At 43.6% G+C, this 27352-nt stretch overlaps 2 protein-coding genes across 7 annotated transcripts in view; one reads left to right on the forward strand and one right to left on the reverse strand.

Annotated features, from left to right (window-relative positions):
- LOC147014927 (ras association domain-containing protein 1-like) overlaps nucleotides 1-8675 on the forward strand; it is a 65203-nt gene extending 56528 nt beyond the window's left edge. For all 4 annotated transcript variants that reach the window (XM_085853421.1, XM_085853422.1, XM_085853423.1 and 1 more), the window contains exons 3-5: nucleotides 7636-7909; nucleotides 8008-8123; nucleotides 8234-8675. In XM_085853421.1, coding sequence (XP_085709547.1) covers nucleotides 7636-7909; nucleotides 8008-8123; nucleotides 8234-8380 — 537 coding nt within the window. In that variant the 3' untranslated portion in view covers nucleotides 8381-8675. The remainder of the gene's footprint in view (nucleotides 1-7635; nucleotides 7910-8007; nucleotides 8124-8233) is intronic.
- Nucleotides 8676-10476: 1801 nt separating this feature from the next.
- On the reverse strand, nucleotides 10477-27119 carry LOC147014928 (tumor suppressor candidate 2-like). 3 transcript variants are annotated; one of them, XM_085853425.1, is made up of 4 exons: nucleotides 22718-23099; nucleotides 15892-16552; nucleotides 14145-14265; nucleotides 10477-11412 (listed from the first exon to the last, which is right to left on the reverse strand). In XM_085853425.1, the coding sequence occupies exons 2-4, from the start codon at nucleotides 15990-15992 to the stop codon at nucleotides 11329-11331; spliced, it is 306 nt and encodes a 101-aa protein (XP_085709551.1). In that variant the 5' UTR covers nucleotides 15993-16552; nucleotides 22718-23099; the 3' UTR covers nucleotides 10477-11328. The 3 variants fall into 3 exon arrangements, with proteins under 3 accessions (XP_085709551.1, XP_085709552.1, XP_085709550.1); XM_085853426.1 differs by lacking the exons at nucleotides 15892-16552; nucleotides 22718-23099 and adding an exon at nucleotides 26931-27119; XM_085853424.1 differs by lacking the exon at nucleotides 15892-16552 and having other exon boundaries at nucleotides 22718-23084.
- Between the last annotated feature and the right edge of the window lie 233 nt (nucleotides 27120-27352).

Here is a 27352-nt window from a genome sequence, read left to right on the forward strand (position 1 = left end):
TGCGCCAGCCATGGCGAGTTCCCAGCGAACAGCGTCGCTGCAAACGACGCGGGGGTTTCTTTGTTGGCGCCAGCGACGGTGATCTCGCGCACGTCCGCTCTCCGAGCAAGTTTGGGTGATCTCGCGCACGTCCGCTCTGTGGAAGCTTCGCGTCGGAATTCGGATCACAGGAGAGAAAGGGTGGGGCCTTTGGGGGGTCGAAGGTCAGAGAGCGGAGGTCAGATCTAGTCTCTCGAGCCCTATAAAAGGCCGCGCAGAGCGCCAGTTCGGTCGAGAGTCAGAGTCGAGAATCGTCGGTGGAGTCAGTCGGTGAAGTGTGGAGTCGGGAGAACACAGGTGGGGGCGAAGTCCAGGAGAGCGGAGGACACGCGAGACGGAGAGCGTGGCTGAGCCTGCTGTGCCGCGCGGACCTGCGCGTTCGTGTGGGGAGAGCCGGAGAGAGCTCGCCAGCCAGCGCCAAGCGGTCTGAGGTGATCGGGCTTCGGGACAGTCCGAGCATCACTGAGGAACGGACGGGTTCTCACAAAGAGCATCAACTTTGAAAGAGCATCAAAACCCGTTCGTTCCTCTCAACGCGTCGCCGGCTGAGGCCCGAATCACCCGGCCGCTTGGCAAGGCCTGGGCGCAACCGCGGTTACGCTAGCTGCCATGGGGAAGGAGCGTCGCGGGTCGCCCCATCGAGGGACCACGAGGGTGGAGGTAACTTGCAACGGTCTCGTGGAACTCCTTCGGTCCATCAAGCTCCACGTTATAAAGGGCTACGGGCCCCGTCTGACCCCCTTGTCTTTGAGGGGGTCTTTCCTTGTTTCTTTGAATGAATGTTGTGGCGCAGAGTCCAATAAGTAGAACCTGTATAAGTGCTTGTGAATAATAAATAATAGACAGTTGTAGTGCTTTGTCTTGCTCGCGTCTTATCCCTTCCCGCCAATTCCATTGCTTCTCTGTTGACTTGCATGTTAGTGTTTTGCATACCTGAATGCATGGCTGCATATGTGTGTCGTTTTATAAATAAATGTCCTTGTGTGAATGTTAACCCGTTCGTCGTGTCCTCTTTCCCCATTGAACCGCCATATTGCTCTCGGAATAATAGCGGGCTTTTTAATAGCCGATAAAAGAATTGGGTCCAGCGAGGTCTCGTGATAATACACCGCTCGGTTATTCCAGAACGGAACGGACCGCTTAAGTGGTTCGTGTCCAAGCAGACCTCGCTGAGGTACGGTCTCTGAGTAGGCTGTCCGCGCGAATAATTAGGTACATCGACAATTCGGCGATTGACCCTGTCGTGCGCGGGTAGCATATTGACTAGGCTATGGTGTGTGCTTGGAGCACACCCGTGACTGATTTTCGGCGTTGTTCCGGAAAGTCGCGACTGAATTGTCCGTTCGGTGGGCGAGACGACCGCCATTGGCTAAAGCGGCTTTCCGCACGCCGGCGGGCGCAGAATTTGTAACAATATTATGAACAGATTTGGATATTGCACCATCTCAAATTCAGCCGATGATGGCTGTGGCAGCCATTTTCCACTGCTATCAAAAATTTTGAGATGGCCCAATATCCAAATCTGTTCATAATATGATGGGCTACTAGTGTGCCAAATTTGGTGCTTTCCTCACAAAATGCACAATTGTTATGCTAAGTTGCCCCACTAGAATTGTATGTGTAATTTCTGAGAATAAAGTAAATACTTATTTTGGGGGGCAACCCTCGTAGACCCCCTTCGGGCTCGATTTTTTTTTTTAATGCCTTCAACAAACTTTGGTATATACATGGTGATGAATGTTGGGGTAAATTTCATCAAGATCGAATGTGTAGTTTGAGTTGCTGTTGCAAGTATTTGTGGACGACGGACGGACGATGCGCCATCCCAGAAGCTCCCTGGAACTACCTTCCAGGTGAACTTGAAATGTAACTGCCACAGGTGTGTGTCATCACAGTATGGGGGATGAGGGGGAGGGTGACGCAATCACCCTCCGGTGGGGTAATGTGCTGGTAGAATTGAAAACGGCTTGGCCAATCTCCAGCAAATTTTGCATACGTGCTTGGGGTACACAGGGTCAGGTCATAGGCATAAAATACTCCTCCCCTACCCCCCAGATGAAGATTGCAAGTCTCTCCCCACCCCTGTGACAGTGGGGAGACTTGCAATCTTCGTCTACACACCTGATATAGTGCTTGGTTTTAATCGCCAAGTGCTGCTGGAGAGAGTGGGTCGGGACACCATATTTAACGCCCTGAGGAAGCGGGTATTACTCGTGATACAAAAAAGACCATTTTGCTGCTCGTTTGCAACAAACTTGATGCAAACCTGAAAGATTAGTCAATGTGCAGACCACCTCTGGCCTTGGTTGAGTTTCACACTATGTGCAGCTATCACTATGGGATTAAAAAAAACAAACAAACAAAAAAAAAACAATCATACGGAGGAAATAATTAATTAATTCCCTGGCTCAAATCCCCATCTAGATTCGATCAACCTTGATGATGCTCTGCAAATGCATGGAACATGTGGAAACAATGCTTGGGGTGTTGTATGTTGATTAAAATGTGTCCTTTGTTTTTCCATGAGCACCATCTATGGCCCCCAAAAGTAATTAAAGCAAAAAAAAAAACATGACAATACAGCACAACATAAATTACTCCCTTCATTAGCAGAGAAAGCAGTTGGAAATTGACAAATAAAAAAATATATACAGTAGACTAGGCGTAAGTCTGCAGCGTGTAACTCGTCACTTCGCCGAAATTGGCAGCGTCAAAAAGTCCCGAATTTATCTCATGTTAAATCCCTTTAAATAAAGGGTCATCCCTCTGTAAGTAGTCATCTCTAAGTCGTCACTTCGTCTAAGTCGTCAGATGTTGTCCATTCCCGCGTAATGGAAACTCAAGTAAATTACCACTCGTAACTCGTCACACGGAACTGCTGCCTCGTAAGAAGGCCGATTTCATGGAATCGTGATGCTCGCTCATTGGTTTACACTGCCAGTGATAGGCTATTTATAACTGCGTACACACGTTGATCGCACTGCAGGCAGGACAATGGTGACTAAGCGTAAGCTTACAACTAAAACCTACCAAGAAAAATATGACATTATCCAGTTTTGCGAGGCAAACCCACTGATGAAGAAAACAACCACAGCTGAGAAGTTGGACATCAAATGGCAGACATTGAACAATATCTTGAAGAATAAGGGCAAGATATTTGGACAAGTGGAGAAGATCGTGAGGCTGGTGGTAAGTGTGAAATGCGTGAAATGTGTGTCCTTTGAAGATGTCATGACGCGCTCATCATCTGGTTTCGGCAAATGTCGGCTCAGCCAAATATTCGGCCGATACCGTCTTTCGGTGGAGGATTGCCCAGACAACATTATGGAATACAATGACCGGTTTGAGTCCTTTCTCATGCACCAGATGCCCAAGAGTTTGAGGCAGTCAAACATAACGGATTACTTCGCGAAGGAGTAAAGGATCGATCGAGCTTCGTGTTGAAGTCCGATCATGGTTTTATATTGGCTTGTTTTGTACATTACCGCACTCATTTACACATAGGCATTGAGTGGTAATCATCACCACGATGACTGTGTGTCATGTAATTTGTCACCATACCATCACCGATGGTATACGAGTTGTCTCACAGTTGTTCATTATCTTTACTGTTGATAAACTGATTCATGAATTCCATCTTTGCTTGATCACTTTCCAACTCACCAATGAACCCCCACCTATGCCCCGAGGATTGTGTTTTCCTTTTGGTACAATAGCTGGCTCTCACACATACGTGTCCAGGCCACGCGCGACTTCATCCTTCACCCCACAGTCATCATGAATGTTCGCATACGCGCAAGTCATCACATTTCTAAGTCGTCACTTTTTTCTCGGTCCCGATGGTGACGACTTGCGCCGTCTACTATATATATATATATATATATATATATATATATATATATATGAAATAGCATCTGCTCATAAGGGAAATGTAGTTCTCAATTAGCCATAGTCATCAATTTGAACCAGGAAATTTGTTAATCATGCAAAGTAAAGCATTCATTTGATAGGATTATCATTGCAGAGGTGGAGCGTTATGATGGTACATGACTCCAACGAATGGAGGAATAAACGGTAAATTTCCTGGATCAAATCCCAATCTAGATTCAAAATAATTTATGCATTCAGCCCAACAAGAGGGCAGTGATAGTTATCCCCAGGGTATCCTTTTCCATCTTAACTGACTCCAATAAAAAGGTGACCTCTGACAGATGAGGCCCAGAGTACAAAAGTTATCCTGGAATCACTTCCCGATCAATCATGATCTACGAGCAACTGCAACTGCTGTGGATTCATCATGGAAAATGGTGGTTTAGTTGAGGGGCCAGGCAATTTTGTGATTAAAAATAAGGTTAGCAGGATCTTTATCTTCTGGATCAAAGGCAATTGATTAGCACGTTTAAATTTAAAAATAAAAATTACCCCTGGTTGGGGTGACGGTCATCTCTGAAGCTCTGTAGATGTGGATCTCTGATCGGCTTAGAATAGCTTCGATGTCGTCTTGTCTTTTGGTTCAACGTACAGACGAAAGCCCGGGAGTAAAAAGTATAGAAAACCTCAGAAATGAAATTACAAATTCGAAAAATACGACCTGACCAGATTCAAATATTGTACCCTACTATCATAATCCGTTGGAAATTCTGCCGAGATCGGATAATAAATGGCGGAGATAATGTTGAAATTAGCTGATTTTTCAACTTTGGAGTGACCTTGATCTTGACCTTCAATCGTGTCTAAAGTCATACCGTCGTGCATCACTCATCGACCCATACCTACATACCAAGTTTCAAGATTGGGCAAATTTTTTTTGACCGTATCAGACGATTTTTCCAACTTTGAAGACACGTGACTCGATAACCAGGACGAATTAAAAAAAAAACCGGCCCGCCCAAATTTAGATATTGTTCCATATCAGAATCCGAAGACATTTCGAACATCAGATCACAAACGGCGGAGGAGATAAATTTTGAAAATGAACGATTTCGCAACTTTGGAGTGGCCTTGACCTTGACCTTCAATCGTGTCAAAAGTCATACCATCGTGTATCACTCATCGACCCCTACCAACATACCAAGTTTCATCAAGATCAATCGAATTTTTTTTTGACCGTATCACAGACGATTTTTCCAACTTTGAAGACACGTGACTGGATAACCAGGACGAATTTCAAAAAACCGGCCCGCCCAAATTTAGATATTGTTCCATATTATCAGAATCCAAGGAATTTCGAAGATCGGATCATAAACGGCGGAGGACATAGATTTTGAAAATGGACGATTTTGCAACTTTGGAGTGACCTTGATGTTGACCTTGACCTTCAATCGGGTCAAAGGTCATACCGTCGTGCATCTCAGACATCAACCCACATACCAAATATCAAGAAAATTGGAAGAAAAAATGGGGACGTACGTACGTTGGACATACGTACATTGAGACTGGTTTTATGAGGTCATCTCGTTAGAGATGACCTAAAAACTCAGGATAAATAGCTCACTCACCTGATAATTTGATCCCAGGTGCAGTTGCTCCATCACATTCATGGTTCTTGACCCATGGTGGATTCATTGCACAAAAAAGAACAGGAGAAGCTCATGCAGTGAACTTGGAAGTCCCACGATGTAAGCATTCAACCTAAAACTTAAGGATTCTGTGTTCTAGCCCTTCCACGAGCCGAGACTTTGTGTACAAAATACAAAAGAAATTTTAAAAAGGTATTAGTCTTCCAATGGCTGCTGAAATCAAGGAGCCTGTTTGGCTGGGATGATCCCACCCCCCCCCCCTCATTCCACGTGTCGAGTCACGTTTTCACCAAATAACATTTTCAGTTTTATGGTCCATTCATTGAACACCCCTGTTGTTGTATTGTTTCTCCACCTCACTTGACAAGATAAGCCCATTTCCAGCTTAAAGAGAGGAATCACCAACATGACAAGATTATGAATTTAAGAGATTTGCATCAACCACATCCAACATAAAAAAACACAACAACCTAAATCCAAGATCACTGCTCACCTCCTCATTTGTACCTCTTTTTTCCGAGCTGTGGAACCAACTTCCCCATCCTCTTTAATTTCACTCTTCCCTCCTCGTCTGCAAGACAGCTTTTCACCACCATCTCAGGTCATCCTCCATCCAAAGTCATATTTTCTATCCTCGTTAACTCCCCTTCTCCCACCCCAATCTTTCCTCCCTCCACCTTTCCAGTTTCCCCTCCTGAGAGTTTCCTTCTAGATTGATCTTGTCCACCCCATGCATCCTCTCTCCTGCCCCCCCACCCCACCATTCCTCTCTCCTGCCCCCCCACCCCACCATTCCTCTCTCCTGCCCCCCCCCACCCCACCATTCCTCTCTACATCCAATGTTTGTCTGCCTCCCTATGTTTTGGCCTTCTTCCACAAAAATAAAACAAATATTTTTAAAAAAAATAGAAAACGTCCCAAAATGCAAGGCTCATCCACGTCTGGTTTGTACTCGAACTAAATTTGACCAAAACAACAAAAAACTAGAAGGGCACTCGGAAGAGCGCGTACCTCCGCCCCGCATTGCCTGATCCACGAGATCATATCGAGCCCATTACATGTTTAAAATATCGTGCTGCACAGTATTATATCGTTTTTGGCCTTATCAATGATGAAAAATCACTTTAAAAATTAAATAATTCTCGTATCCAGATCCAGATTTGGATCTTCACCAAAATCGAATCAATTCGTCCTTGTCACACCCCCGTGTCCACCAAGTTTCGTCCGAATCTGTCCACAACTTTTTGAGATATCCTGTATACAAACAGACAGACAGAGACAGAAAGGGGTGAAAATATATCCTCCTTCACCTTCGGTGGCAGAGGTAATAAACAAGAACGCATGATTGTAAAACAGTATCCCACTGCATGGGCTAATTATAAAACCCGGTTGCAGGTGCTAAATAAAATGAGGTCCAAATTTGGAAAACTGTTTTTTCCAAAGTTCGATTGGTCGTGATGACGAAAAATGCCGGAACATTTTTCAAAGTCCTGCTAAACAGACGATGTGTGTTCTACAGTGTACGAGTATAGAATTCAATTGAAATAAAATAAAGTTTTTAAAGGTTGTCAAAGAGGAAAATCCAGAAGTTTACTGCCGTTGACGCAGTGGCGTATACGCCACCTTATCTAGAATGTTACATTAGTTCTTTGTGCCTGTTTTTTGTCCTTGATGACATCTTCATCAACAGCAAGTTTCGTGTTCGGAATGATCTTCAATTTTGTTTAACTACCCGAGACAGACAGACAGAGTAAAAATGGTGTCTCGCTCCCCTCTGCACATGTGCGATCGGGTCAAATGCAGAGGCAAAGTACGGTTTTAACTACAGGTTTGTTTTCCGATTCATGTTCAAAATATAACACTCAATTGAAAAGTTGTTCCTCGATCATTAACTCACATTTGTAGATGCACACAGACACAAGTGAACCAATCGCTTAATGCCACTTTTTGCTTCACATGTGTGGGGTTATAATTTAACATCACATCACTCATCACACATCCATTAACGAAGCGACATTTTTACCTGGATAGCTCACACTTGTGCTTTTCAAATTGTGTCTACTTGTTTTTGTTTTAGAGACACAGAAGTATGGATATAGGTTTCATCACAGTGGAGCTCAACCTGATTAGAGCCACGTCCACGATACCGGCAAAGGCTGCGTGTGGATCGAGGCACGTACCTTGTACACGCACCAACCGGCCACCACCTCCAGGCACAGTCAAACAGCTGCATGTCACCGATCGAACAACTGCACGTGAGGTCGTGTGTGCATTACTCGCCAGGTTTACCACACAAGAGCATCGCTGGAGGCATTATGCACTTTACGCTCGCTCTAAATCTCCAGCACAGGGTGGGGAACTACTCCCAGCAGCTCTCCTTTATACCGTGCCGTACAATCTCGTTCAGCAATGTTGAGCAGAAGGCAATACCGGGCGCTTGTTGTTGCAGTCTCTCTTTATCGATTGGCTGACGCAGACGTGCCGCTGAGCTTACAGTTGCGTGCTGGTTTGGAGTCTTCCCCTCGAAGCTTCGTTGTGCAGGAAAATGAATACGGTGATGTCCTAGTAAGTGCAACACTTTATCCCATCTGCATAAAGAAAAGAAAATTGTCAAACCAATTCCTTGGCAGTGAGCCGTTTCATCAGGTTTCTCACATCAAATTGTGCTTTGGCAGTGGGAAGCATTCTCACTACCTGAGCTGAGTAACTTCCTACACATACTGACTCGAGAAGAAGAGGAGCAACTGGAGCGGTTGAAGGGGCGCTACGAAAACTATCGGGAACAACTGAGCCTCGCCCTGCAGAAGAATCTGATTGCTTGACAACTTCAATCTTCCAAGCCAAAAGTCACGCTGCTGCACTTCTTCGATTGCTTTGGCCAACGGAAGAAGATTGGCTCACCGAGCAAAGTTAAGAGTTCTGCACTTTGGATTTGGCCAGTTATTGAAACAGCTGGGATTTTTTGCTAATGACTACTATGGGGGAAAGTTTAGATTGAAAAGGCTGTTGACAGAAGAAAATGATTGGAGTTTCACACTTTTTGCCCTGTTGGAAAATGAGTGATTGAAGCCAAAGCCATTATATATATATATATATATATATATATATATATATATATATATATATATATATATATATATATATATATATATATATATATATATATATATATATATACAGCTCTGCAAAAAAAATAAATAAAAGAGACCACTCCAAAAAATTTTTTAATTAGCATCTCTACATGTATGACAGCCATTCCATTCCAGTGTCTGTTGAATTCCAACAGAGGCACACCTCATTCTACTTAGTGAGGTACTGATTAGGTGATCACCTGAACCGAATCTTATTTAACAAGGAAAAGTATAAAAACCACTGCTGTGGTCATCACTATAGGACCAACTGGATGGCAAAAACAGTGCTAGTAGTACCTCAAAAGTAATTGGAATAAAAAAAAAAAACGATTGACCATGCCAAAAGAGTTGAAAAGAAAAGTTTTGAGTGAGGAAAAGAAGGGTTCAATTCTGGCTTTACTGGCAGAGGGATATAGTGAGCGTCACGTTGCTTCCACCCTTAAAATTTCAAAGACGGCGGTTCATAAGAACAAGGCCAAGCAGCAGACATTCGGGACAACAAAGCTACAGACTGGCAGAGGGTGAAAACGACTTTCCACTGACCAGGATGACCGCCAACTCATTCGAATGTCACTCAACAACCATAGGATGACCAAGTGACCTACAAAAAAATGGCAAACGGCAGCTGGGGTGAAGTGCACGGCGAGGACGGTTCGAAACAGGCTCCGAGGGGCAGGCCTGAAGTCGTGCAAAGCTAGAAAAAAGCCCTTCATCAATGAGAAGCAAAGAAGAGCCAGGCTGAGGTTTGCAAAAGACCATAAAGTACTGAAGTAAGGTCATCTTCTCTGATGAGTCCAATTTTCAGCTTTGCCCAACACCTGGTCATCTAATGGTTAGACGGAGACCTGGAGAGGCCTGCAAGCCACAGTGTCTCACACCCACTGTGAAATTTGGTGGAGGATCGGTGATGATCTGGGGGTGCTTCAGCAAGGCTGGAATCGGGCAGATTTGTCTTTGTGAAGGACTCATTAATCAAGCCACGTACAAGGTTGTCCTGGAAGAACACTTGCTTCCTTCTGCTCTGACAATGTTCCCCAACTCTGAGGATTAGTTTTTTCCAGCAGGACAATGCTCCATGCCACACAGCCAGGTCAATGAAGGTGTGGATGGAGGACCATCCGATCAACACCCTGTCATGGCCAGCCCAATCTCCAGACCTGAACCCTATTGAAAACATCTGGAATGTGATCAAGAGGAAGATGGATGGTCACAAGCCATCAAACAAAGCCGAGCTGCTTGAATTTTTGCGCCAGGAGTGGCATAAATTCACCCAACAGCAACGTGAAAGACTGGTGGAGAGCATGCCAAGACGTATGGAAGCTGTGATTGGAAATCAGGGTTATTCCACAAAATATTGATTTCTGAACTCTTCCTAAGTTAAAACATGAGTATTGTGTTGTTTAAAAATGAATATGAACTTGTTTTGTTTGTATTATTTGAGGTCTGAAAACACTGAATCTTTGTTGTTATTTTTGACCAGTTGTCATTTTCTGCAAATAAATGCTCTAAATGACATTATTTTTATTCGGAATTTGGGAGAAATGTTGTCAGTAGTTTCTGGAATAAAACAAAAATGTTCATTTTAGTCAAACACATACCTATAAATCGTAAAACAAGAAAAACATAATTTTGCAGTGGTCTCTTAATTTTTTTCCAAAGCTGTATACAGTATATATCATGTACAGACCAAGGATTTTGGACGAAACATAAGAACCCTTCGACAAGCTTGCGTTTGTGTTGTGGAGCTTGTGTGTTTGTGCTGTGAAGCATTACACAATGCCACCCCACATCTTTCAAAGATATATTCTACTTTCATCGAATCATATGCAGACATTATATGTACAGCAAATCAAGCTCATTTCATTATCATTTTAAGTACAATTTTACCGACAGATGGCTTTTTCAATGGGTCACACTTGCACGCAAGAAAAAAAAAAAAGGCGCAAATTTATCCCACTCATCGTCAAACCCCATGGTAGTTGTAATTTGTTACCATGTGCGGAATCAGGGTAACACGTGTGAGGCGGCAAAGCCATAATCCCACTTTAAAAGCCTTTAACGCCGTAGTTATGGCAGCACTTAATGTGACAAAGAAAACCAAGGGTGTGGCCTATGACAGGTACTTATAAAAAGGTACCGTGTGTCAAAATAGGAATGAACAAAAACATTCAGGAAATGTACTTTGTCACCCTAATCCCTACACAAAAGATTGCAGAGCAACACTTGAATGATGTGATAAAAATGAAATCACATCAATGGGACTGTACAAGGCTATTGCGATATCACCTTGAATGGCACAGAGTTGTTTTGTGTTTGAGTCAAAATGTCTTCACCTGTTAATAAACAGTTGATGAAGTTTAACAATCCCATGTTTTGAGAGTTCATACTGCTAAGGTGACAAACTACACCCCCACATTGTCATGCATACAAACAATGAGTGCAAAGCCACATTCCCACTTCCTGTAAACTGATGGAAATGATGTATGATTACCAACTCAAAGGCACTCATTCTATAAATTAAAAGCATTTTATCTGTTCCCACATTGATACAATGTATTCATTCATACTGCTTATAAAGGGGCTTTGAGAAATCACCAGGCACAGGTAAACAGGTACCAATGGCAAATACTTTCAAAGAACTATATCCGATTCAAGTCGCACGTCTCGCAAAGAACAACAGGTAAGTCGACATGAAGTCTTGGATGTTCCAAATGAACAATGCCCTGCAGGAACAAAAACACCTTTATTACATGGAAAGAGCCAATCTGAATAAAATAAATAGTAAAACTGCATTTTTTAAAACAATTAAAACTACTGCTTTTTTCAGATTTAAAAAAAAGAAAATTTGCGAAACAAGAATTATTCACTTTGAAAATATTTCCAGAAAATCTGAACAGTTACATTAAAACACGAATAGCGTACTCGGTGGAGTGCACACGTCCGCCAGGCTGATTCGTTTACGTTTTCTATCCAACTGATAGGCCGGATCTGGATTCGGATCTTCACCAAAATTTAATTGGCTTATTCTTGTTACCCAACCAACTCATCCACCAAGTTTTGGCCGAATCCGTCCATAACGTTTTCAGATAACGTGCTACATGTCGTTTTAGCCCAATCACTCAATGGTGAGCAATCACTTTAAAAATTCTTGGATCCGGATCATCATCAAAATCGAATCCATTTTTCGTTACACCCTTTTTTTAATGGTTTTTAAACAAACAAAGTTGTATTTTTTTTTAAGTGCTCCTGTACACCACCTTTGATGCCTGGTTGAAAGTCACCATCTACATTTCCAATAAAATCTTGACTGGGTTTGCAGCAGCAAACTGGTTCTGGGTTTGCAGCAATGGCAGGATCTCTCAGGGCTCTCTGCTGACTTTCTCAAATAGTGTAGTAGATAGAAAAATCGTGAAAATTATGATACAAGCATAAAATTTGGCATTTCTGTTCTGCAGGGCTTTCTGATCAAATCTGCCCAATTGGCCATTTCAAAATCCAAATTTTGAAAAAAAAAAAAAAAAAAAATTGAAGTCACAGCTGGCTGAAATTCTTGAAGCGCAAGTGAACATCTCAGACAGAGAACCAAGGGGAGATGCAGTCATCACTGATGGCTCAGCACTTATCAATGCCCTCCCTCCACTCACTTCAAAGATATTTGATGACTGCTAAAGAAGACATCATCCCAAAGGTGGAATCCTATGGTGCCAGGTACGAGAGGGTGGACGTAGTGTTTGATGTGTATAAGAAGTCAAGTCTGAAGTCCGAGGCAAGGACGAAAAGGGGGCAAGGACTCGGAAGAAGAGTGACAGGAACCAGTAAGACCCCAAGTAACTGGAGAAGCTTTCTTTGAGATGACAGCAACAAGACTGAGCTGTTTCACTTCCTTGCGGAAAAGATGTGTGAAGCACAGACGACAAGCACAGTCATTGTCACAAAAGGAGAAGATGCCATGAGCAACACAAGGAAGTCACTGAATGCTGTGTCTCCATGTTGTCATGAAGAAGCTGACACTCGAATATTTGTACATGCCAGGGATGCAACGACGGATGGTAGCAAGTCCATTATCATCAAGGCTAATGACACGGACATACTAGTCATAGCAATATCTGTACTGCCATCTTTGCAGGAACTAGGTCTTGAGAACATGTGGATTGCCTTTGGCCAAGGAGCCAAGGCACGATGGATTCCAGTCCATGAGGTAGTTTCTACAATAGGGCCTGAGAAAGCTAGATGGATCCCATACTTCCATGCGTTCACTGGATCTGACGTCGTGTCTGCCTTCCACGGTAAAGGGAAGAAAACTGCATGGCAGACTTGGAACGTCTTTGATGACGTTTCTGAAACATTCATCAATCTCAGCCAGCATCCAACATTGATTCGTGATCTTGACTTTTTGGAAGTTTTTTTTTTTTTTTTTCAAAATTTGGATTTTCAAATGGCCAATCAGGCAGATTTGATTGGAATCCCCTGGAGAACAAATGTGCCAAATTTGATGCTTGTATCATCATTTGCATGATTCCTCTCAAAAATTATCTGCCCCACTAAAAGTTAAGTTTCCGGTTGTTATCTGTCCCGTTTTAACGGTTTATTTTCTCACATAGATGTTACTGTGTGTTCCGAGTTCGGTTTCGTTTCAAAAATCATGCTATTTTGTGAGTTTTCATCGACCTTGTCTTACCACGTTCATTGAGGCCTACCCATCCTTCCCCTCTTGGTGTACGTTTGTTTTTACTTGTATTCTCTCCCTATTACCTTCAATTCCTATTTTCCCCACTTTCCCCAACGCCCCCACCCTCCCAACTAAACACTCTGTTTGTCTTAAATTCAAAACAAAACAAACAAACAAAAAACGACCTTTCTCCCTGCAGATCCACGAGTCCCGATCCTTTTTCTTCTTGTTCTTCTTCTTTTTCCTCTTCCTCCTTCTTGCGGCACACCATCTTTATTCTACCTGAGCTGACCCTCCCTTGCCATTACCTTCACGATTTCTTCCTACAACCTTCCATTTCCAAATCTTACCCATTCCTCAAAAAACAAAAAAAATAATAATCAAAAAATAATAATTTTCCTTGTATTCTTTCTATCTATACCCCTCCTGTAACCACGTCTCTCCACTCCTCCTGATACTTTTCATCGATCCATCAGCTTCCCTCTGCGTTTGCAGTTCCAAATTCACCATACACCTCACGATTTTTTCTACAACCTTTCCATTACCTAATCTGATGAAAATTCTCTCAAAAAATAATAATCTCTTATAACGTTTCATCTTCCTCTTTCACACGTGTGGTACTCATTACTGTATCATAATGCATTACTCTTGAGTGGGGTCACAGATGGACACAAACCAGACAAGATCAAGAATGAAAAGGACACATGAGGAGAGAAAACACTAAGCTACAAGAAGGGGTTGGAGCAGATGGCTCCAGTCACCTGGAGGTACTCACTGTATATTTACCTGCGGTATCAGGTTGAACTGAATCCGCTTGAGGGTAGCTCTCCTCGTCCCGTTAATAAACTCAATGCCCTCTTCATAGAACTCATGTGCAAGGTCTCCATCGTCATCAAAATACATGGAACTAGCACAAGCACAGTGGACATCAGAAAGAGAACAAAAATATGATCAGAGTATATATCGACCAACGTAAAGCTCAATCGTGTCGTTTGAGTGAATTAAGATGCATTCTCATGAATGAAAATCTCAACCAAAATGAATGAAATGAAGTCACACAGGTATGAAATGGATCCAGCCATTGTTCTCATGACCGAGTCATGTGCTGAGGGCGGATAATGGAATGCATAAAGTTGGACTGTACATGGACGGATCATATGATTTAATGGGAAGAATAAGAAGCATGCCAACGGAAGAGTTTGTCTCATACACACCAACATGAAATTGAATTGAGTGCGAGTCAAAGACTTAACTATCTATTAAATAATGCGAAGTGTGGTGTCTGTCCGAGCGTTTGGCTGTCTCCCATTTCCGGCGGCCGCTTCCTGTGCTGCTTTTGAAAAGCTCCGCATGCAGGACAAAACTCAACATTCAACCAGAAGAAATGCATGATACGTGACGTACAAATAAAACATGGAAACGTGGATTGTTTAACAGTGCGTTAAGATACCGTTGGCTGACAGAATAGCCTCGAGGTACGCACACTTGCCTCTGAGATGTCGAGCCTGGGTTCAAATCTCAACCCATCTATAAACTGTCATCCCAGTGTTTTGCAGGCAGAATGATCCATCACTGAGTGTGCCATCAGTTGTTTGGATGTTATAGTGGGTGGCCCGTCTACCGACTTTAGTTGGTGGACGTTAAAGATCCTCACGGAGTCCTTAGCGAAGACAAGGCGAGCTATCGCCGGTACTGTGGCCAAATTCCTGCTGGGAAGGCAATAGAAACCAACCAGTACAACTCCCTTGCTCAGCAAGTTACTTCGGTGGCACCGACACCCTGTGTAGAGTGTGGGATTTATCACAAAGTTGAACAAACCATGTGAGCAGTGTTAATGACAGTCACCTATACAGAGAGTCTTTGAACAAGCAAGACTATCATTTGATGAAAGAAAATCCTACATTTAGCATTGTGACCAAGAAATAACATTTCATAACAGGAAGGACACACAGTAGAGCGCATATCTCCGCCATACAATGCCTGATCCACAGTAACATATCGGGCCCAACACATGTTTGAAATATCATGCTGTACAGTACTTTATCTCGGTTTAGCACTATATCTCAAGGGTGAAGAATCACTTTAAAAATTATCAGATCTGGATCATCATCTTCAGCAAAATTGTTTCATCCGAATCAGTCCACAACTTTTTGAGATATCCTGTACACAAGCAGCTAAACAAGCATACAAAGACAGAAAGAGATGAAAAAAAAATAACCTCCTTCACTTTTGGTGGCAGAGGTAATAAACTTCAATGAAGGTGAAAATAAACAAATTTAATTAATCGGTGGATTTTTTGATGATGTAATTCACGAAGAGGTAGAATGTCCACTCAAAAGAATGGACATACAGAGAGAAAGAGAGAGACAGAGACAGAGACAGAGGAGACGGAAAGAAAGGGGAGTGAGAAGAGAGGAAAGAGAGAGGAGGGGAAAAGGAGGAGGGAGAAGTCTCCTCGTCTATCTGTAGCACCTCAATCATTATCAAATTCTCGCTCTATTTTGTCCTTCAATGCCGTAGTTGGTGTCCCCACCTCCTCAACCTCCCTCCACTGTTTGTTTTGTCCTGTTGCATCCTGATCCATTGAAAGTAGCAGGCATCACACGAGCATCGACTCTGCATACAAACCGTCATAGTTTGGCAACCATTGCATGGTCTCTTTCTGATGGCCCGAATGGTCTCTTTCTGTGTTGAAGTTCCTTGGAAGGAAATCTTGCTGCTCACTGTGAGTGGCTCATGGAGTCCAGCGGCTCACTGCAAGTACATAGCAAAGTGACCTTGGCTGCCCGCCGAGGATGCGCCGTCCGGTCCGGCTGCCCGCCGAGAGTGCAGAGCAATGTGACCTTGTTTATACTTCCCATGGAGACCAGCTGCTCACTGCGAGTGCAACTGATTCCAGAAAGAAAAAAAACTATTTCCCAATGAACTGTATTAGTTTTTTTATGCACACACACAAAAGACTCTTTCATGTAATTTGCTGCAGTGACAAACACAAACCAAGTGCTGGGATTGATACATGAGGTCATTATCAATGTAGGTAAGTTCATCAGAGTGAGGATCGAGTGTGACCACGCTCAAACATGGAGGCCTCATTTACAATGAGATATCGAGCTCTTGGAAGTTATGCAAATGAATCCAGTTCAAGGAACGTTGATGGGACTCGGTGGTGAGATGACGAGTGAACACTGCGAGCCCTGAAACGAAGCACATAGGATGGCAGAAAGTATAAAAGAGACCTGCTGGAAGTCTTCAAACTACTGTAGAGCCATTATAACCATCAGAGGGAATAACACTGAACCTTCAAACTACTGTAGAGCCATTATAACCATCACAGGGAACAACACTGAACCTTTAAACTACTGTAGAGCCATTATAACCATCAGAGGGAATAACACTGAACCTTCAAACTACTGTAGAGCCATTATAACCATCAGAGGGAATAACACTGAACCTTCAAACTACTGTAGAGCCATTATAACCATCACAGGGAACAACACTGAACCTTCAAACTACTGTAGAGCCATTATAACCATCAGAGGGAACAACACTGAACCTTCAAACTACTGTAGAGCCATTATAACCATCACAGGGAATAACACTGAACCTTTAAACTACTGTAGAGCCATTATAACCATCAGAGGGAACAACACTGAACCTTCAAACTACTGTAGAGCCATTATAACCATCACAGGGAACAACACTGAACCTTCAAACTACTGTAGAGCCATTATAACCATCACAGGGAACAACACTGAACCTTCAAACTACTGTAGAGCCATTATAACCATCACAGGGAACAACACTGAACCTTCAAACTACTGTAGAGCCATTATAACCATCAGAGGGAATAACACTGAACCTTCAAACTACTGGAGAGCCATTATAACCATCACAGGGAACAACACTGAACCTTCAAACTACTGTAGAGCCATTATAACCATCAGAGGGAACAACACTGAACCTTCAAACTACTGTAGAGCCATTATAACCATCACAGGGAACAACACTGAACCTTCAAACTACTGTAGAGCCATTATAACCATCACAGGGAACAACACTGAACCTTCAACTACTGTAGAGCCATTATAACCATCACAGGGAACAACACTGAACCTTCAAACTACTGTAGAGCCATTATAACCATCACAGGGAATAACACTGAACCTTCAAACTACTGTAGAGCCATTATAACCATCACAGGGAACAACACTGAACCTTCAAACTACTGTAGAGCCATTATAACCATCACAGGGAATAACACTGAACTTTCAAACTACTGTAGAGCCATTATAACTACAGAGGGAACAACACTGAACCTTCAACTACTGTAGAGCCATTATAACCATCACAGGGAATAACACTGAACCTTCAAACTACTGTAGAGCCATTATAACCATCACAGGGAACAACACTGAACCTTCAACTACTGTAGAGCCATTATAACCATCACAGGGAACAACACTGAACCTTCAAACTACTGTAGAGCCATTATAACCATCACAGGGAATAACACTGAACCTTCAAACTACTGTAGAGCCATTATAACCATCAGAGGGAACAACACTGAACCTTCAAACTACTGTAGAGCCATTATAACCATCACAGGGAATAACACTGAACCTTCAAACTACTGTAGAGCCATTATAACCATCACAGGGAATAACACTGAACCTTCAAACTACTGTAGAGCCATTATAACCATCAGAGGGAACAACACTGAACCTTCAAACTACTGTAGAGCCATTATAACCATCACAGGGAACAACACTGAACCTTCAAACTACTGTAGAGCCATTATAACCATCACAGGGAACAACACTGAACCTTCAAACTACTGTAGAGCAATTATAACCATCAGAGGGAATAACCCTGAACCTTCAAACTACTGGAGAGCAATTATAACCATCACAGGGAACAACACTGAACCTTCAAACTACTGTAGAGCCATTATAACCATCAGAGGGAATAACACTGAACCTTCAAACTACTGTAGAGCCATTATAACCATCAGAGGGAATAACACTGAACCTTCAAACTACTGGAGAGCAATTATAACCATCACAGGGAACAACACTGAACCTTCAAACTACTGTAGAGCCATTATAACCATCAGAGGGAATAACACTGAACCTTCAAACTACTGTAGAGCCATTATAACCATCAGAGGGAATAACACTGAACCTTCAAACTACTGTAGAGCAATTATAACCATCACAGGGAACAACACTGAACCTTCAAACTACTGTAGAGCCATTATAACCATCACAGGGAATAACACTGAACCTTCAAACTACTGTAGAGCCATTATAACCATCACAGGAACAACACTGAACCTTCAAACTACTGTAGAGCCATTATAACCATCACAGGGAACAACACTGAACCTTCAACTACTGTAGAGCCATTATAACCATCACAGGGAATAACACTGAACCTTCAAACTACTGTAGAGCCATTATAACCATCAGAGGGAATAACACTGAACCTTCAAACTACTGGAGAGCAATTATAACCATCACAGGGAACAACACTGAACCTTCAAACTACTGTAGAGCCATTATAACCATCAGAGGGAATAACACTGAACCTTCAAACTACTGTAGAGCAATTATAACCATCACAGGGAATAACACTGAACCTTCAAACTACTGTAGAGCCATTATAACCATCACAGGAACAACACTGAACCTTCAAACTACTGTAGAGCCATTATAACCATCACAGGGAACAACACTGAACCTTCACCTACTGTAGAGCCATTATAACCATCACAGGGAATAACACTGAACCTTCAAACTACTGTAGAGCCATTATAACCATCACAGGGAATAACACTGAACCTTCAAACTACTGTAGAGCAATTATAACCATCACAGGGAACAACACTGAACCTTCAAACTACTGTAGAGCCATTATAACCATCACAGGGAACAACACTGAACCTTCAAACTACTGTAGAGCCATTATAACCATCACAGGGAACAACACTGAACCTTCAAACTACTGTAGAGCCATTATAACCATCACAGGGAACAACACTGAACCTTCAAACTACTGTAGAGCCATTATAACCATCACAGGGAACAACACTGAACCTTCAAACTACTGTAGAGCCATTATAACCATCACAGGGAATAACACTGAACCTTCAAACTACTGTAGAGCCATTATAACCATCAGAGGGAACAACACTGAACCTTCAAACTACTGTAGAGCCATTATAACCATCACAGGGAATAACACTGAACCTTCAAACTACTGTAGAGCCATTATAACCATCAGAGGGAATAACACTGAACCTTCAAACTACTGTAGAGCAATTATAACCATCACAGGGAATAACACTGAACCTTCAAACTACTGTAGAGCCATTATAACCATCACAGGAACAACACTGAACCTTCAAACTACTGTAGAGCCATTATAACCATCACAGGGAACAACACTGAACCTTCAACTACTGTAGAGCCATTATAACCATCACAGGGAATAACACTGAACCTTCAAACTACTGTAGAGCCATTATAACCATCACAGGGAATAACACTGAACCTTCAAACTACTGTAGAGCAATTATAACCATCACAGGGAACAACACTGAACCTTCAAACTACTGTAGAGCCATTATAACCATCACAGGGAACAACACTGAACCTTCAAACTACTGTAGAGCCATTATAACCATCAGAGGGAACAACACTGAACCTTCAAACTACTGTGGAGCCATTATAACCATCACAGGGAACAACACTGAACCTTCAAACTACTGTAGAGCCATTATAACCATCACAGGGAACAACACTGAACCTTCAAACTACTGTAGAGCCATTATAACCATCACAGGGAACAACACTGAACCTTCAAACTACTGTAGAGCAATTATAACCATCACAGGGAACAACACTGAACCTTCAAACTACTGTAGAGCCATTATAACCATCACAGGGAACAACACTGAACCTTCAAACTACTGTAGAGCCATTATAACCATCAGAGGGAACAACACTGAACCTTCAAACTACTGTGGAGCCATTATAACCATCACAGGGAACAACACTGAACCTTCAAACTACTGTAGAGCCATTATAACCATCACAGGGAACAACACTGAACCTTCAAACTACTGTAGAGCCATTATAACCATCACAGGGAACAACACTGAACCTTCAAACTACTGTAGAGCCATTATAACCATCACAGGGAATAACACTGAACCTTCAAACTACTGTAGAGCCATTATAACCATCAGAGGGAACAACACTGAACCTTCAAACTACTGTAGAGCCATTATAACCATCACAGGGAATAACACTGAACCTTCAAACTACTGTAGAGCCATTATAACCATCAGAGGGAATAACACTGAACCTTCAAACTACTGTAGAGCCATTATAACCATCAGAGGGAATAACACTGAACCTTCAAACTACTGTAGAGCCATTATAACCATCACAGGGAATAACACTGAACCTTCAAACTACTGCAGAGCCATTATAACCATCAGAGGGAACAACACTGAACCTTCAAACTACTGTAGAGCCATTATAACCATCACAGGGAACAACACTGAACCTTCAAACTACTGTAGAGCCATTATAACCATCAGAGGGAATAACACTGAACCTTCAAACTACTGTAGAGCCATTATAACCATCAGAGGGAACAACACTGAACCTTCAAACTACTGTAGAGCCATTATAACCATCAGAGGGAATAACACTGAACCTTCAAACTACTGCAGAGCCATTATAACCATCACAGGGAATAACACTGAACCTTCAAACTACTGTAGAGCCATTATAACCATCAGAGGGAATAACACTGAACCTTCAAACTACTGTAGAGCCATTATAACCATCAGAGGGAATAACACTGAACCTTCAAACTACTGTAGAGCCATTATAACCATCACAGGGAATAACACTGAACCTTCAAACTACTGCAGAGCCATTATAACCATCAGAGGGAACAACACTGAACCTTCAAACTACTGTAGAGCCATTATAACCATCACAGGGAACAACACTGAACCTTCAAACTACTGTAGAGCCATTATAACCATCAGAGGGAATAACACTGAACCTTCAAACTACTGTAGAGCCATTATAACCATCAGAGGGAACAACACTGAACCTTCAAACTACTGTAGAGCCATTATAACCATCAGAGGGAATAACACTGAACCTTCAAACTACTGTAGAGCCATTATAACCATCAGAGGGAATAACACTGAACCTTCAAACTACTGGAGAGCAATTATAACCATCAGAGGGAATAACACTGAACCTTCAAACTACTGTAGAGCCATTATAACCATCACAGGGAACAACACTGAACCTTCAAACTACTGTAGAGCCATTATAACCATCACAGGGAATAACACTGAACCTTCAAACTACTGTAGAGCCATTATAACCATCAGAGGGAATAACACTGAACCTTCAAACTACTGTAGAGCCATTATAACCATCAGAGGGAATAACACTGAACCTTCAAACTACTGTAGAGCCATTATAACCATCACAGGGAATAACACTGAACCTTCAAACTACTGCAGAGCCATTATAACCATCAGAGGGAACAACACTGAACCTTCAAACTACTGTAGAGCCATTATAACCATCAGAGGGAATAACACTGAACCTTCAAACTACTGTAGAGCCATTATAACCATCAGAGGGAATAACACTGAACCTTCAAACTACTGTAGAGCCATTATAACCATCAGAGGGAATAACACTGAACCTTCAAACTACTGGAGAGCAATTATAACCATCAGAGGGAATAACACTGAACCTTCAAACTACTGTAGAGCCATTATAACCATCACAGGGAACAACACTGAACCTTCAAACTACTGTAGAGCCATTATAACCATCACAGGGAACAACACTGAACCTTCAAACTACTGTAGAGCCATTATAACCATCAGAGGGAACAACACTGAACCTTCAAACTACTGTAGAGCCATTATAACCATCACAGGGAACAACACTGAACCTTCAAACTACTGTAGAGCCATTATAACCATCAGAGGGAACACTGATCCCGTGTCAGTCCCGACCGGTTCCAGGATCTACCCTGAGTCTGGGAGGTCGGTGGTTGGAATCCTGACCAAGTCACACTTTTAAAATGAAACTTGCCGATTCCTCACTTGACGTTCAACATTTAAAAGGACAGAGACCAGACAAACAAGCACAGGTTGGGAATAATATCGCAGCGTTTGATGTGCCGAACGTGACGACCTCCGAAATCGAGGTTCCTTGTCAGGAAACAATAATATTATTATAATAATACCGGGGCCAAACGACACGTATGTCTGTACAAACAAAAGACGTGTTATGTAATTCCCGTCTTACCCTCGACGATAAAGAACAAATGGTGACGGAGTCGGGACTGGTCGGTTCGGCTCCGCATTGTCCGGGTAGGACCCGAACACCCAACTCCGAACACTACTGGACAACTGGCCACCCATGGCACCCCGTTCAACGCAGAGGGCCCAGGCCAAGGCCCAAGCTGGGCCAACACCAGCAGGACATGTTAACTCAACAAGCAGTTCATACAATCCACCGGAAATACAATTCCCTTCGAACGTTTAATTTAAATGAAGTAAAGAAAAAACAACCAAATGTAAACAAACACCGAACTCGAACACAACACGGAATAAACTTGGTCACAACGTCCAACGAACAGCTCGGCCGAGTTACCGACTCGCTAGTGTGAACTACACCATCATGGCTGCTATATACAAAGTCATGTCGCATGTTGACCGTCTCGCTGGTGTGAACTACACCGTCATGGCTGCTATATACAAAGTCATGTCGCACGTTGACCGACTCGCTAGTGTGAACTACACCATCATGGCTGCTATATACAGAGTCATGTCGCACGTTGACCGACTCGCTAGTGTGAACTACACCGTCATGGCTGCGATATACAAAGTCATGTCGCACGTTGACCGACTCGCTAGTGTGAACTACACCGTCATGGCTGCTATATACAAAGTCATGTCGCACGTTGACCGACTCGCGAGTGTGAACTACACCGTCATGGCTGCTATATACAAAGTCATGTCGCACGTTGACCGACTCGCTGGTGTGAACTTCACCGTCATGGCTGCTATATACAAAGTCATGTCGCACGTTGACCGACTCGCTGGTGTGAACTACACCGTCATGGCTGCTATATACAAAGTCATGTCGCACGTTGACCGACTCGCTGGTGTGAACTTCACCATCATGGCTGCTATATACAAAGTCATGTCGCACGTTGACCGACTCGCTGGTGTGAACTACACCGTCATGGCTGCTATATACAAAGTCATGTCGCACGTTGACCGACTCGCTGGTGTGAACTACACCGTCATGGCTGCTATATACAAAGTCATGTCGCACGTTGACCGACTCGCTGGTGTGAACTACACCGTCATGGCTGCTATATACAAAGTCATGTCGCACGTTGACCGACTCGCTAGTGTGAACTACACCGTCATGGCTGCTATATACAAAGTCATGTCGCACGTTGACCGACTCGCTGGTGTGAACTACACCATCATGGCTGCTATATACAAAGTCATGTCGCACGTTGACCGACTCGCTAGTGTGAACTTCACCGTCATGGCTGCTATATACAAAGTCATGTCGCACGTTGACCGACTCGCTGGTGTGAACTACACCATCATGGCTGCTATATACAAAGTTATGTCGCACGTTGACCGACTCGCTAGTGTGAACTACACCGTCATGGCTGCTATATACAAAGTCATGTCGCACGTTGACCGACTCGCTAGTGTGAACTACACCATCATGGCTGCTATATACAAAGTCATGTCGCACGTTGACCGACTCGCTGGTGTGAACTTCACCATCATGGCTGCTATATACAAAGTCATGTCGCACGTTGACCGACTCGCTGGTGTGAACTTCACCGTCATGGCTGCTATATACAAAGTCATGTCGCACGTTGACCGACTCGCTGGTGTGAACTACACCATCATGGCTGCTATATACAAAGTCATGTCGCACGTTGACCGACTCGCTCGTGTGAACTTCACCGTCATGGCTGCTATATACAAAGTCATGTCGCACGTTGACCGACTCGCTAGTGTGAACTACACCGTCATGGCTGCTATATACAAAGTCATGTCGCACGTTGACCGACTCGCTGGTGTGAACTACACCGTCATGGCTGCTATATACAAAGTCATGTCGCACGTTGACCGACTCGCTGGTGTGAACTTCACCATCATGGCTGCTATATACAAAGTCATGTCGCACGTTGACCGACTCGCTGGTGTGAACTACACCGTCATGGCTGCTATATACAAAGTCATGTCGCACGTTGACCGACTCGCTGGTGTGAACTACACCGTCATGGCTGCTATATACAAAGTCATGTCGCACGTTGACCGACTCGCTAGTGTGAACTACACCGTCATGGCTGCTATATACAAAGTCATGTCGCACGTTGACCGACTCGCTGGTGTGAACTACACCATCATGGCTGCTATATACAAAGTCATGTCGCACGTTGACCGACTCGCTAGTGTGAACTTCACCGTCATGGCTGCTATATACAAAGTCATGTCGCACGTTGACCGACTCGCTGGTGTGAACTACACCATCATGGCTGCTATATACAAAGTTATGTCGCACGTTGACCGACTCGCTAGTGTGAACTACACCGTCATGGCTGCTATATACAAAGTCATGTCGCACGTTGACCGACTCGCTAGTGTGAACTACACCATCATGGCTGCTATATACAAAGTCATGTCGCACGTTGACCGACTCGCTGGTGTGAACTTCACCATCATGGCTGCTATATACAAAGTCATGTCGCACGTTGACCGACTCGCTGGTGTGAACTTCACCGTCATGGCTGCTATATACAAAGTCATGTCGCACGTTGACCGACTCGCTGGTGTGAACTACACCATCATGGCTGCTATATACAAAGTCATGTCGCACGTTGACCGACTCGCTCGTGTGAACTTCACCGTCATGGCTGCTATATACAAAGTCATGTCGCACGTTGACCGACTCGCTAGTGTGAACTACACCGTCATGGCTGCTATATACAAAGTCATGTCGCACGTTGACCGACTCGCTGGTGTGAACTACACCGTCATGGCTGCTATATACAAAGTCATGTCGCACGTTGACCGACTCGCTGGTGTGAACTTCACCATCATGGCTGCTATATACAAAGTCATGTCGCACGTTGACCGACTCGCTGGTGTGAACTACACCGTCATGGCTGCTATATACAAAGTCATGTCGCACGTTGACCGACTCGCTGGTGTGAACTACACCGTCATGGCTGCTATATACAAAGTCATGTCGCACGTTGACCGACTCGCTGGTGTGAACTACACCGTCATGGCTGCTATATACAAAGTCATGTCGCACGTTGACCGACTCGCTAGTGTGAACTACACCGTCATGGCTGCTATATACAAAGTCATGTCGCACGTTGACCGACTCGCTGGTGTGAACTACACCATCATGGCTGCTATATACAAAGTCATGTCGCACGTTGACCGACTCGCTAGTGTGAACTTCACCGTCATGGCTGCTATATACAAAGTCATGTCGCACGTTGACCGACTCGCTGGTGTGAACTACACCATCATGGCTGCTATATACAAAGTTATGTCGCACGTTGACCGACTCGCTAGTGTGAACTACACCGTCATGGCTGCTATATACAAAGTCATGTCGCACGTTGACCGACTCGCTAGTGTGAACTTCACCATCATGGCTGCTATATACAAAGTCATGTCGCACGTTGACCGACTCGCTGGTGTGAACTACACCATCATGGCTGCTATATACAAAGTCATGTCGCACGTTGACCGACTCGCTAGTGTGAACTTCACCATCATGGCTGCTATATACAAAGTCATGTCGCCCGTTGACCGACTCGCTGGTGTGAACTTCACCATCATGGCTGCTATATACAAAGTCATGTCGCACGTTGACCGACTCGATGGTGTGAACTACACCATCATGGCTGCTATATACAAAGTCATGTCGCACGTTGACCGACTCGCTGGTGTGAACTACACCATCATGGCTGCTATATACAAAGTCATGTCGCACGTTGACCGACTCGCTAGTGTGAACTTCACCATCATGGCTGCTATATACAAAGTCATGTCGCACGTTGACCGACTCGCTGGTGTGAACTTCACCATCATGGCTGCTATATACAAAGTCATGTCGCACGTTGACCGACTCGATGGTGTGAACTACACCATCATGGCTGCTATATACAAAGTCATGTCGCACGTTGACCGACTCGCTGGTGTGAACTACACCATCATGGCTGCTATATACAAAGTCATGCCGCACGTTGCTTCACGTCCATCGGATAAATCCGTTTCAATGGACGTCTACCTTTGTGTACGTAATAAATAGACAGCCGCCTCATCCCCACCAAAAGTACCACATGGGAAGACAATACCCGAATGGCCTGTGGCTGTGTCCATCATGCTGTTCAATCTCAAGTCTTGAGCAAGCTTTCCAACTTGTCCCGAACACGAGAACGAAGTTGAAAGCTGGTGATCACCTTGTGAGCCGTGAGGTTTTGGTTTCCATGCCAACCGAACAGTAGTTTACTCCATTAAAACTGCCTTGTCCGTGCGAAACGCGATACGCTGCGCGAAGAGGTCAGGAGCGCAGGCATCGTGTTGTTTTTCCCTTCAGTCGAACAACCTCCGTTTCAATGTCCTCACAACGCGCCAATTTCAAAATGACGTCATCCGCCTGGAAATGGTCCGTGCGCATGCGCAGTAACCCTGGGAGACTGGCGCGTTCGGGGCACCGGGTCGTGTCCACCAGATAAGGATTGCTGCCGAGAATGTCTCACAGAGCTTGTGGTGGTGACGCTCCCCGTCAGTGTGCTGGTTCATGATGATGTTTGAACCGGGACAAAGAGAAAACTTACAATTAAAACTCCTGGTTTAGTCACTGCCGAATAATTCATCTTCA

This window comes from Eptatretus burgeri, chromosome 13 (genome assembly GCF_056783735.1).
Source record: "Eptatretus burgeri isolate ZD-2024b chromosome 13, Ebu_testis_v1, whole genome shotgun sequence".
Taxonomy (NCBI): Eukaryota; Metazoa; Chordata; class Myxini; order Myxiniformes; family Myxinidae; genus Eptatretus; species Eptatretus burgeri.

What these genes read in the sequence shown, in the direction of transcription:
- LOC147014928 (XM_085853424.1), bottom strand. Translation starts at nt 22,833, where the DNA reads ATGGGTGGCCAGTTGTCCAGTAGTGTTCGGAGTTGGGTGTTCGGGTCC. An exon ending in TTTGTTCTTTATCGTCGAGG is followed by an intron (nt 14,266 to 22,717) that starts GTAAGACGGGAA and finishes TGCTTGTGCTAG; the next exon opens with TTCCATGTATTTTGATGACG. An exon ending in AGTTCAACCTGATACCGCAG is followed by an intron (nt 11,413 to 14,144) that starts GTAAATATACAG and finishes TTGTTCCTGCAG; the next exon opens with GGCATTGTTCATTTGGAACA.